General features: G+C 38.4%; 1 protein-coding gene across 5 annotated transcripts in view; it reads right to left on the reverse strand.

Annotated features, from left to right (window-relative positions):
- Positions 1-12,927, reverse strand: part of LOC306984621 (putative E3 ubiquitin-protein ligase HERC1) — a 65,144-nt gene that overhangs the window by 22,978 nt on the left and 29,239 nt on the right. For 3 of the 5 annotated variants that reach the window (XM_079586130.1, XM_079586127.1, XM_079586126.1), the window contains exons 31-48: positions 11,531-11,790; positions 11,345-11,449; positions 11,081-11,248; positions 10,763-11,002; positions 10,354-10,437; positions 9,978-10,194; positions 9,109-9,418; positions 7,682-8,457; positions 6,862-7,063; positions 5,599-5,756; positions 4,602-4,685; positions 3,475-3,685; positions 2,454-2,581; positions 1,946-2,154; positions 1,256-1,524; positions 1,121-1,173; positions 368-565; positions 82-256 (exon numbers count right to left, since the gene is read on the reverse strand). In XM_079586130.1, the coding sequence (XP_079442256.1) occupies positions 82-256; positions 368-565; positions 1,121-1,173; positions 1,256-1,524; positions 1,946-2,154; positions 2,454-2,581; positions 3,475-3,685; positions 4,602-4,685; positions 5,599-5,756; positions 6,862-7,063; positions 7,682-8,457; positions 9,109-9,418; positions 9,978-10,194; positions 10,354-10,437; positions 10,763-11,002; positions 11,081-11,248; positions 11,345-11,449; positions 11,531-11,790 (3,847 nt within the window). The remainder of the gene's footprint in view (positions 1-81; positions 257-367; positions 566-1,120; positions 1,174-1,255; positions 1,525-1,945; positions 2,155-2,453; positions 2,582-3,474; positions 3,686-4,601; positions 4,686-5,598; positions 5,757-6,861; positions 7,064-7,681; positions 8,458-9,108; positions 9,419-9,977; positions 10,195-10,353; positions 10,438-10,762; positions 11,003-11,080; positions 11,249-11,344; positions 11,450-11,530; positions 11,791-12,927) is intronic. The other 2 variants (XM_079586129.1, XM_079586128.1) reach the window with 2 other exon arrangements.

Genomic DNA, 12,927 nt, shown 5'->3' on the forward strand with positions numbered 1-12,927 from the left:
TGTCAGACTCGCTGTGAAGGAGTTCACAGAGCAGATGATGTTCTGCAGGGCAGTCAGGCGGAGGTGTGCGAGGGTTTTTACCTTGAGTAGGTCTGTGAGAGAGCTCTCATCACCATACTGTAGGCTAGCAGGATCTGAGCGGTGGAGGTGACTCTCCTCAGAGCCAACAGTCTCTCCTGGGGTTCCCGAAGGGATGCTGCCTGCTCCCCTAGACTCAGAGGAACCGAGGAGCTCTTCAGCTCAGTGCTAACAACACCTACACACAATAAACAACAATGTGATTCATTTCACTGTGATATTGGGAAGCTCTTACATGCAATATGTATCGGACAACTGTAAACATAGTTGTTGAATATGAGAATATTACCTTTGTAAAGCAGGTTGTTGTCACCACAGCCCAAGCCACTGACCAGAGCTCCAAGAGGGTCGTGTTCCATGAAGGGGATGGGGTCGGGCACGGGCTTCTTCTCACTCAGACCCAAAGGTCTCAGAAGAATCCCAAAGTCCTCCAAACCTGTAAGCCGGTCCGAGTCGGAGTCTTCCTGGTTACCTGGATCCCACTCATCTAACACACACATTAAAATCATTACACATGAATCCAAGGCAAGACACCTCTGGTGAATATAGTAGTTTAAACAATTACCTACTAGATATCACCATAATTCCACATTAAATTAAGAATTGTTAACCTTTTTTGCATTACCAGTTTTCTAAAATGGTATGTTTAAAAATGCAAATCAGGCATTATCTAATTAAATATGCACTACTTTGCATAAATTTCCAGAACAGAAATCTGAACATTGAATAAAGCCAGGTTCAAAATTATTGTTTTATTTTGTTGATATATCCCCATTGGGGATTTTGTAGATCTCTTTTTATCGCTCCATATATCTGAAAATACTGTCAACAGGCAAAAAAAACAAAAAACATTTACTATGTTTCAAGGAATAAAACGTTGTATAAAGCCAGACAAACTATTTATGAATAAACCCCTCTGTGAAAACCTTTAGTATACAAGTCATATATACCGTCAATAAAATAAACTGATATTTCGCCTGTAGTGTTTTGCCTTAACAAACAGCACAAGTTTGTTTTAACAGAAAAATAACTGGACACATACCTTCTGATGTACCATCCAACTGACCAATCAGATCAGACGCCAAACCTCTTGCCCTGAAGAAAAAAAGAATCTAGGTTGATATATATAAAAAAAGGTAAATGCCTAAAAATATGCTCATAATTTCCTATTCTTCACCTATCCTGTTTGGAGTTCATAACGCCCAGATTGGAAGCCAGATACTTTTCCCTGCATGCACTGCACAGGAGGTAGTATGGGCTTCCTGATCCACATTCGCCTCCGAACCAGCCGTCCACGTAGGCACCATTGCTGCGGTAACCACGGCGACCGGCGCTCTGACCGCAACCTGGATGGTGACGCTTCATATGGTTGTTGAACTGCAGGGTGAGAGTGTTACACAGCTCACACTCCACCATCTCATGGGGATCTGGGTGCTCTTCTCTTCCCTGAGACAAAACAGGCGCATGTTGGTACAGTGAGGGAGAAATGAAAAATACATTCATACACGGACAAATAATAATCACAGAATATTTAACAGAACAATAGACAGACAGAACAAAACAAACAACAGAAATAATACACGAGAGATAGAACGATGAAATAATACACGAAAGATAGAACGATGAAAGAACAGACCGATAAATGATACACAGAACGATAAAGTGATAAATGAAAAATTACAGAATAGAAAACAATATATTATATCTAATAGATAGATAGATGGATAGAATGATAAATAGAATGATACATGATAGAGTAATAAACAATAGAACAATAGATAGAATGATAAACGATAGAATGATATATTGAACGGTAGAATGAATGATAGTATGATAGACAGAACAATAGATAGTCAGTCTCCAGCACCTCTACCATCCACAGCGTGTCCCTCTCAGAGGTGATGAACTCTGGGGTGAGCAGCTCCTCATAGGGCTCTTCGTGGTACGGATCATCCATATAGCCCAGCTCTGAGTCTTCTTCAGCAGCAAACGGGTGCGTTTCAGCCCGCTCCGGCCACTCTGCCACTCCCACGTCCTGTCTGTACAGCGATGGGACAGGACTGGGAGACGGGGAGTCTGAAACAGACAAGATAGGGGACAGAGTCACTGAAATGTGTCTTTAATGTACGGTACACTCTGGGTAATCCGTTCACATCCACATATCCATGTGCACTACCGTTTCAAAGTTTAAGGTCGGTATTCTGTAAGATTTTTTATGTTTCTTAAATGACTTTTTTGTAACATCATAAATGTCTTTACAGACAATTTTGATCAATTTGATGCATCCTAGATGAATAAAATTATTAATTTCTTTAAAAAAAAACATGCTGACCCCAAACTTCTGAACGGTAGTGTGCATTAGTGTGAAATCTGACCTGCTCTCCTGAAGGATGTTCTCTGACCCACTCCAGACCGCTGTCTCCGTGCGGGAGGAGGTCTGTTCCTCGTGAGGTGAACATCTAAGAAGTTCTCTCTCTCCACCAGGTCCAAACCTGCTAACAGACTGGAAAACACATCACAATACACAGTGAATAAATACAATATGCTATACAGTGTGCTCTGTTGTGTACCCTTTTTTTTAGGAAATTTAGGTCATTGTGATCTTTCAAACAGAAAATGAGCATACTGTGCAACTATAGATACTGCATACTAGAAATAGTAAGAGTACTACGCTACTCCAAAAACCTATAGATACACTACCGTTCAAAAGATTTTTTTATGTTTTAGAAAGAAGTCTCTTCTGGTCAACAGTCAATTTGTTTAATCAAAAATACAGAAAAAGAAAAGAAAAAAAGGCAAAATTGTGAAATGTTTTTTACAATTTAAAATAACTGTTTTCTAATTGAATGTATTGTAAAATGCAACTTAATCCTGAGATCAGAGCAGAATTTTCAGCATTATTACTCCAGTCTTCAGTGTCACATGATCCTTCAGATATCATTCTAATATACTGATTTGAAGCTCAAGAAACTATTATTATTATCGATGTTAAAAACAGTTGTGCCCCATGTTATTCCCCCAACTGTGGAAGTCAATGGGTGTCGTTAACTGTCTGGCTACCAACATTCTTTAAAATATCTTCTTTTGTGTTCAACAGAAGAAAGAAACTCATACAGGTTTGAAACAACTTGAGGGTGAGTAAATTATCATTTTTGGGTGAACTATCCCTTTTTTATGCACATTTCTAGAATGTATGTGCAGCTTTTCCATAGTGTTTTTTATGCAATATCCCACTTTTTTTGCATAAAAATAGGTGGATGGAAACATAGCTACTGAAACCAAGTGGCCATCAAAATATCTTACTATCAGTTGCGGTTGATTAGGACTCAGATTAATATGCAAGAGATGTGATTTATTGCTTGTCACTTTGTGTTGTGCCTGGATGTGTGAATTCACCTCTCGTTGGGTTCTCTGCTCTCCTGTAGGGTCAGAGGAGCTGGAGACTCGGGGCACAGGACCGTCTCAGGCCCTTCAGATGAGGGTGTATCAGGCGCCACTCGCCCTACAGACGAGCCCTCTCCCGCCTGCTGCTCCTCTGTGATGGGGTGTTCCAGCATCCAGCTGGCCAGCACCTCGATGGTGCGCGAGTCCACCTCTCCAGTGACCCCTACGACATGTCACAAAAAGGGTCAGGGAGAATACCCCAAACAAAAGTTTGGACACACTTGACTGAATTTATGATTTCTCATGAAAAGCTTGAAATTAGCCCAATTATGTCTGAGAATTATTTAATTTCATTTAAAAACAAAAACAATGGAAACTGACTTGTTAAACCAGATAGTGAATAAAAAGCAGCCAAAATGTAAAAAAAGAAAAAAGTAGTTACTTTAATTCTTTTTGGAACTGACTAATTTTTAAAGTTGGCTTTGCAAAAAATAAATAAAAAAAAAATAAATAAAAAATATATATATATATATATATATATATACACATTTTATTTTTGTAAATCTGTCCTGCTCAAGAAAATGTAAGTATGCAATAAAAATTATACAAAGCATACAGTACATACACACACATGCATACACATGCATGCATACAAGTGTGTGTCTACACGCACACACGCACGCACACGCACACACGCACACACGCACTTTTGATTTTGATAGCAATAAGTAGTATGCAAAAAATATGCAAAACATTATGAAGAATTTAGTTAAATTGCGAACATTTGTAACACTTAATAAGACTCCATGCGGTGCTCCACTAATATTTCCCGTGATTCAGCTGAGTGTTCCAGTGGGGAAGAACAGTGAGGGGTGAATTGAAGCAGGATCTCACAGGGGAAGTGTAATGAGTGAATCACCAGTAAATAATTATTTAGTAACAAAAACAATCAAATGCAGTACAAAACTCAACATAGTTATCCAATATTTCTATTTCTGAATAACTGCATTGCTTTGAAAATAAAAAAAAACTGACTATTGTAACAGTATAAGAGGACTTTAACAGTAATCTAATAACATGATTGTCTCCTTCTCAAACAGGTAAGAATGAGTCTAGATGTTGCAAGCACTTGTTGGTACCTGCTGCCTCCATGGCCCTGTAGATGTGTCTCATTGAGAAGCCCATTTCAAGCAAGCGAACTGGGACAAACATTTGGGGCTGTTCTGAAGGACAGAAATAAAAATAAATAAGTGATGAATCAGAATATGTCTCGACTGGGCTGACTGATCCAATCAGGAAAATATGATTCATTAATTATTTATAAAATATCGCCATTTAAAAAATAAAGTATATGTGCTAAAAGCAGGCTAGGGACTTGGACTACAAATTAAATTATTATTAAATTATTCATTTATTTTTACCATTTTATATATTACATTAAATATTTTATTTTTTATGGTTTTATTTTTATTTTATTTTATAGATATTATATTTGAAGTAAAAAATGCCTAAGATAATTTTTCTTAGTCACTAATCAAATTTGTGATTTACATTTATTTTTAAATGCCTTCTTTTATTTTAAGTTTTGTTTATTTATTTTTCCATTTACTTTTCACTCAGGTAATGCTGATAATATAATTAAATATATTAAGTATCATATACAAATATTTTGTAATATATCATATTAATTATTACAAATATATTGATTTACTTTATTAGAATAACAATAATTTCATAAAAAAGTTCATAAAAAATATAAATATATGTATAGAAGCAATTGGTCTTGTAATGCATTCAAGGTGCCATTTAACTGGGTGTGAAAATGCACAAAAAAGCCAAACACATTTCCTGCAATCAGTGAGTAAACAAAAGTGAGTAAACTAAGCAAGACTCAAGAGTAAAACATGCATGGGCCGTCAGGGTTAAGTTAAAGGAAACTTCTCAAATTCCAGTGCTACATAAACCAATCTTGATGTTAGTTTGTTAAAAAAAAACAATTAAATAATCACAGGAACATCATCTGCTGACCAGATAAACCATGTCCATGGACACCATACGCTAGACATCCACTTTTACTAGCCCCTTATATTCCAAGAGTTTGTCTGGACGTTATGAAACCTGCGCTGTCAGTCTTACCCACGGGGGTCCTGGTCTGACCACAGGGCTCCAGGAAGCTGGTCTGCTGCTCAGTGAAGCCCTCACAGGACGCTGAGCTCGTCAGGCTGAGCCCGGGGGGCAGAACCGGACTGTGGACAAGACCTGCCAATGTGGGAAAACGGGCCAGCACCATCCGCCTAGAGGAGCCCAGCCACACACACATGCACACACAGACACAGGAGAACCGCTAGCACCAGCTCTAGAACAAACATTCAGTTGAGCGCGTGTTATATTGTGGTGTTAAATCACCCTTGTGCCATTAAGCCATGCTCAGGCACTTGAGGTTAAGAGAGGAGCATGTGTTTGTGGGGTTATAACGCACACAGCCACAGCTTTACACTCACACACTTACCTGTATTCTCATTCACACTCTCAGTAACCTGTGTGAGTGTCTCAGACGACAGCGATCTGGAGTGAGAACATCCAGACACGTCAGAGAGTTTACAGTGTGTGTTAGACTGAAACTCTTTTCATGTCCCTTTGGTTCTGTCTTCAAACTGACAGTGAATGGCAGAGTAATTACAAACTGTACACATTTTAAGTGCGAGAACAATCGCCGTTAAGGAGATGTTACAAGAGATGTCATCATTAAACTGGCATTACTTCATAGTACTTCATAATTATTTCACTAATTCATAGGTTCCTTTAAGGCCAACTCAAACTGCACCAGCTGACAGCGACAGACACGTTCATCGGGTTTTGACTGTTGGAGCTTGTTTTCACTGATTAAACATGTTAAAGGATTAGTTCACTTTTAAAGTGAAAATTCTGTCATCATATACTCACCCTTAAGTTGTTTCAAACCTGTATGAATTTCTTTCCTCTGCTGAACACAAAGGAAGATATTTAGAAGAATGTCAGTAACCAAACGTGTCAATGGGAACCAAAAACTGTCTGGTTACTGACATTCTTCTAAATATCTTCCTTTGTGTTCAGCAGAGGAAAGAAATTCATACAGGTTTGAAACAACTTAAGGGTGAGTATATGATGACAGAATTAAAATTAATTTTAAAAGTGAACTAATCCTTTAACTTTGCACTTGTCGGTCTGAGAAGTGGTGGAATCTGCTGATGGTCTACGTTTTGTGGAATATATTATATTATTGCTTAATATTTTCTATTCTCTTTTATTACATAATATGGTGACACTAATGGTGCAGATATTGTTCACTTCACATTTGAGAGCTCACTGCAATGAGATCATGTAGAGAATAAATTGCAACAGGATCAAAGAGAAACTCACTGGAGCAGGTTGATGGGCAGGAAAGGGTTAAAGTTGTCCAGGCCGTCGGCCTGCAGGGCAGTGAGGAGGGAGGCTGTGAGGTCATTGGTGGAGGGTGAAGCTGACTGCCCGAAGATGGCGGTGCCCTCAGAGCCGTTGCTGTAAAGCGAGACTGAACTGGAGGATTTGGACACTGGCTGAGAGGAAGAGTGACCCCCTGAATCTATGTACACAAACACAAATTAATTAATACACAAGAAAACAAAAGAAATTAAAAATATATGTTATAATTATTATCATTATCATCATCATCAGCTATTGTTACAGAGTTTTACTTTTCTAAGCTAAATTAAATACTACAACTACTGCTACTATTAATAATAGTAATAAATTAAATTATATTACATTATATTAATAAATAATGAAAACCTAAATAAATAAACAAACAGCAGATACAATATTAATTGTATATATATATATATATATATATATATATACACACAGTATATGTGTGTGTGTGTGTGTGTGAGAGAGAGTGTGTATATATATATATATATATATATATATTTTTTTTTTATATATATATACACACATACATATATATATATATTTTTTTTTTAAAATATATATATATATATATGTATACATACATACATACATACATACACACACATACATATATATATATATATATATATATATATGTATATATATATATACACTATACCAAGTTAAGTTAACCAGGCTTATTGTTATTTTTGAACAGTAAAGGTGGTAAACAACTGACTAAAGCACATCTGGCATTTCATCTTGTTCACGTGTTCATGCAAAAGCAACAAACCTTTGTGTTCCTTGCTTCCATCCTCATGCAGTCTGTTCAATGCTCCTTTAAAGATGATGATCTGAGCCCTCTCGAGGTCGGATAAAGCCATGGCCTGCTTAATGGGACAGGGTCTGACGGCCCACTTCACCATGCTCCGCACCACAAACTGCAGCACAGAGCGCGTTTCGGCGTTCTCCTCCCCACCGGCAGAGGTCCTCGCTGGGTCAGGGCTCGTTGCGCTGACCCCTGCATCTGATTTGGGAACCAGGAGAAGATCCGTGAACTTCCCGCAGCTCAGAATGACAGCCAGAGATTTTAGCGCCCCCAAGAGGAGGTAGGAAATGCGGACTGCACGAAGTTCCAAAGCAAAGAAGTCCACCCTGGGTTGGAGTGCGAGTATTGGTGGACAGGGGGCGCCAGCACGGTCCTCGTTCGACTGTGTGAGGTTTCTGAACGTGTCATCTTGGTTCTCCTCTCTCCTCTCCTCTGCGTTATTTTCGCCCTCATCCACAGGACAGCTCATTCCCTCTTCATCCATCATAATACGAGCGATGTCCTCATCCAAACGTCTCTCCAGCTCATTACGCGGGCCGCCCTCTGAGCTGATTCGGTTCCTTGGCAATGCGGATGATCCGGAAGGAAGCTCCTGCTCATCCAAGATGCCGGTCATCAGGATGAGGTCGAACAACACAGATGCTTTGAGGCCACGGCAGCGGGACACGTCCAGCTGGGGGATGTCACACGGCTCCAGGGAGGAAAGAGGCGTGTCGCTAGGTGACCAAGAATTCAGGAAGCTTTGGGTTAGTGGGACCACAGCAGGTCACAAGCAGTATGAAGATGAGGAGAGGAGTGAGACGAAGGGGGCAAGACAGAAATAAAAGAGTGGAAAGGAAAGGATACCATGATTAGAAAAAAATGAAGAGGACAAAAGACAATACAAGAAAAGGGAAGTGAAGAAATCGAAAAGGAAAAAAAAAAGCATGCAACTAGCAAAAAGAACAGGACAGATATAACATACAAAATATACATAAATTACAATGGCATCTGAACACAGAAGCCAATGACAGTGCTGGAGAACATTATATTTTACTCTAAAACAAGGGTTTTAAAACATTTTGATGCCAAGAACTCCAAAATATGAGGGACCTCTTTCTTAAAATAAATAAAATAAAAAAGCAAAATAATTTTAACAAAATAACTTGGTAAAGGTGTTGAAAATATATTGTGTTGTTAAGAATAAGATACTTGATATCTTCAGTTACGGTAACACGTAAATAGTAATATCATAGTCTTGTTTCTCTTAAAATGTTTTGCAGACCCCCAAATACCCCCAGAGCCCAGCTTGAAACTAGATTTACACAGAGCATTTTCACTGCCAACTGAATTAAAAATAGGGCAAAGGAAAAAATTATTTGCATGTCTGTAAGCTGTATATGTGTGCTTACCTCACAGTAAAATCGGTCTCCTCCCACTGAAGCTTAGCCAGGGGGCTTCCGTCTTTCAAGACCCCGAGCAGGGTGGCCCGTCGACCGCTGGGTTTGTGCAGGCAGGTCCCCCCAGCACGGAGACCGCTGTCCACCCCTCCGATGAGGGCCATGACAGGCCAGACCTCAGTGCACAACATGCTGAGCTGGGCGTCAGAGAGCCCCGCCGGGCCAGAGAGGTGGTCTGTCGACATCCCGACATCTACCCAAGCAGAGCCCCTCTCTCGGTTCACCCCACATTTCTCTTCAGACTCATTACTGGCATGACCTGCTGGCAGAGGACAGAATTCAGAATATATTCACCTTTAAATGAGACCTCTGTTCTTCATTGTTTTAAATCATCCTCTGTCTTATAACAGGATATATTACCGTTTACCTGCACCTATTGTTTTACAATTACATAATTAGTGTACAAATTAAACATTTGTTTAGATTACTCCGATAGATAGATAGATAGATAGATAGATAGATAGATAGATAGATAGATAGATAGATAGATAGATAGATAGATAGATAGATAGATAGATAGATAGATAGATAAAAGAAAAAATGAAAGATTATATACGCTTCTGCAAACAAGAAACGTAATCCACATTTTAGGCCCAGAAAAATCAATTTTAAATGTATATTAATATATTTTGTATACATTTGAATACATTGTATATACATTTTGTATTTGAAATATCTAGTTTATTTCTAGAATTGATATATTACAGGCTTGATACAGCATAGTAAAGCTAACAAACATGGTTTAAACATTTCCAAAATTATCATTTGCAATAATCCCAACTAGAATTCCCAGGAATTAAGTGTTTAAGCAGTTAACTGACCTGTCTTGCCATGTCCCTCCCTCATGAGAGGGTTGATGAGCTGTAGTTTGTTCAGCATGTGCTGGTTGATATGTTGAACCCAGTCATCGTTCACGTACAGTCGTCTTAGCAGCTGAATCGTGGACTCCAGCAGAACCGTGGCCCGCGGGCTGCACAGTGGCTCTCCTGGTAAAAGATCGCTAGGCATGCCACGCATCTGCAGGTCACACAGTGCCACCTAAAGGCCAGTGGAGGAACAAGAGGCTTTTGTAAGTTTAGAGTTTTTTTTGTAGAGATTTGCTTATTTATTTTTAGCAAGCTAATTATGGATTGTGTTTCTTTTCCGGTATGAATTGCTTAAAATGGGCCCTTTAGTGTATATGTTTAAGAGACTGACCTTTTCTCCTGGGTTACTGCTGTAGAACAGAACACAGGGGTAGAGTTCTGTGGCATCCACTCCTTCAAACGCCAGCTTGGGCTCCTACACAGTTAAAGTATATATATTATTATTTTATTTATGCATGCACAATTATTTTCTGTAGTAATACAGCTTAACCTATAATATTCATTCAAATTTGTCAAAAACCTACAAAAAATTACAATTTGCAATTGAAAAACTAAAGTATTTTTGACTTTTGAATCAATATAAATTTTATTTCATGTCATCTTTAAGTGCAACTACTGTAGCTTCTAAATCAAGCAACACTTTGTTTGATGGCAATTATAATCCATATGCTATTGCGAATATTACCTTACATCGTTGAGCTAAGTGAGAAAGTGTTCTTATCTCATAAACACGCACTGACCCTGTTGTTTTTGGCGAAGGAGATAGTTCTAGCCTCCATGTCTAGGATGCAGGTTATTGTGTCGCCCTGGGTGAAGGAGGGCAGGGCTCGGCCCAGTTCTCCTCCATGATACAGGCTACCGCTGTAGGCCCGGTACAGCCACATGTCTGTGGTGGTGCGATGGTTGTAGTCCCGGATGGGCCATCGGGACACTCCGATACACGTCCCTTCATTTCCCCTGTTCTCCTTAGTGATAAAAAACTAAGATATGGAGACAAAAAAACACATTAGAACATGGACCCTGTAAAGAACACCAGTGACTGTATTTTGCATTGGTACCTTCCAGATGAAGCATCCAGATGTGATGGCAGTGGTGGCCAAACCGTACCCTTTCCCCCCCGATCCATGAGACAGTACATTCCCACTCTCCAGAGAACAACAGATCAGTTTATGTGGGTCAAAAGAGAAATCACCAATAGGAATACATTCATCTTCACTTCCGCTGTCCTGGAAGACACATAAGCACATATAAAATGATCTAAAAATCAATGAACAAATTCAAGTGTGTAAAATGTGTGCGATGGACACATAGAGATTAAATACCCTATTTATATTCTCAGAAGTTCTTTCTTTTTCAATTTTTTTTCTCAGGGCCACAGGTTCCTCCCACATGTACTTGGACAAAAGACTAAATAACTGATCCACAATCTGAAACGAAACAAATGACATGGTAAATCATCCAGTGTCAAGTGAACAGCACTAATAATAAAAAAGCACTTCCTTTCTCACCTGTTTCATGACGACAGGGTCTGAACAGGCCGGTAGAAGAGCTTCTAGTATATGGAAGGCCAGCAGCTTCGTCCGCAGGTTGTGGAGATGTGGATTTCCTGAGTTGCATTTGTATGAGATAATTGTCATCAATGGATCGATCCACTTGACAAACGCTGAGACTCTTTTGGCGACCCTTAGTGACAAAATGCGCCTTAGGAAGACTAGAAAGTCAGAGAGCTGGGACTCCACAACCCTGCTGCTGCGAACTATATCTGCACCTAAAATGAAACAAAGTTTATTTATAATACAATACAATACATACATACCATTAAAAGTTTGGATTTTGAAAGATTTTTTAAAAAAATGTTTGAAGCAAGTCTCTTATGCTCATCAAAGCTTTATTTGCTTGTTTAAAAATACAGTAAAAACAGTCATATTGTGAAATAACATTATCATTTAAATACTAAATGTTCTACTTTAATATATTTTAAAATGTATTCATGTGATGCGAAGTTGAATGTTCAGCATTATTTCTCCAGTCTTCAGTGTCACATGATCCTTCAGAAATCTTTCTAATATGCTGATTTGGTGCTTAAAGAACATTTCTTATTATTATCAGTGTTGAAAATAGTTGTGATTTTTTTTTTTCAGGATTCTATGATAAAAAGAAAGTTCAAAAGAACAGCATTTTTATCTGAGGATTCTTCAATCTAAGATTCTTTCTTCTTTTTAAAGAAAATTATACTTTTATTCAGCAAAGATGCATTAAATTGATCAAAGGTGACAGTAAATACATTTATAATGTAGCAAAAGCTTTCTATTTCAGATAAATGCTGTTACTCAACTGTTTTCAACATTAATAATAATCAGAAATGTTTCTTGAGCAGCAAATCAGCATATTAGAATGATTTCTGAAGGATCGTGAGAGTTATTTTTATTGACTTTCGCAAAGCTTTTGAAACTGTAAACCATCAGATCTTGCTGAACAAACTTCACTCATTCGAACTGTCTCCGTCAGTGATTGAAATGCTTTCCTCATATCTGACAAACAGATCGCAGACAGTCAATTTTAATCATGTCCTGTCGCAGCCTTTAGGCTTTAATATGGGCGTTCCCCAAGGCAGCATTCTTGGACCCCTACTTTTTCTTTTTATATATTAATGATTTCTCACGTGTCTGCAGACATTCAAAATGTTTATTATATGCGGATGATACTGTTATTTTTCTTTCGGATCCACATCCAAATGTCATAAACTCGAAATTATCATCTGATCTTGATCTCTTACATGACTGGTTGAAAAAGAACCATCTGACCATTAATGTAAAAAAAAGTGAATGCATGTATTTTCACTCACCCAGAAAAAGTTTTTCCTTTATCAATCATATTACATTTGCAAACCAAAATCTTGTTGTCA

The sequence above is a fragment of the Phoxinus phoxinus genome, assembly GCF_949152265.1.
Source record: "Phoxinus phoxinus genome assembly, chromosome: 17".
Lineage (NCBI taxonomy): Eukaryota > Metazoa > Chordata > Actinopteri > Cypriniformes > Leuciscidae > Phoxinus > Phoxinus phoxinus.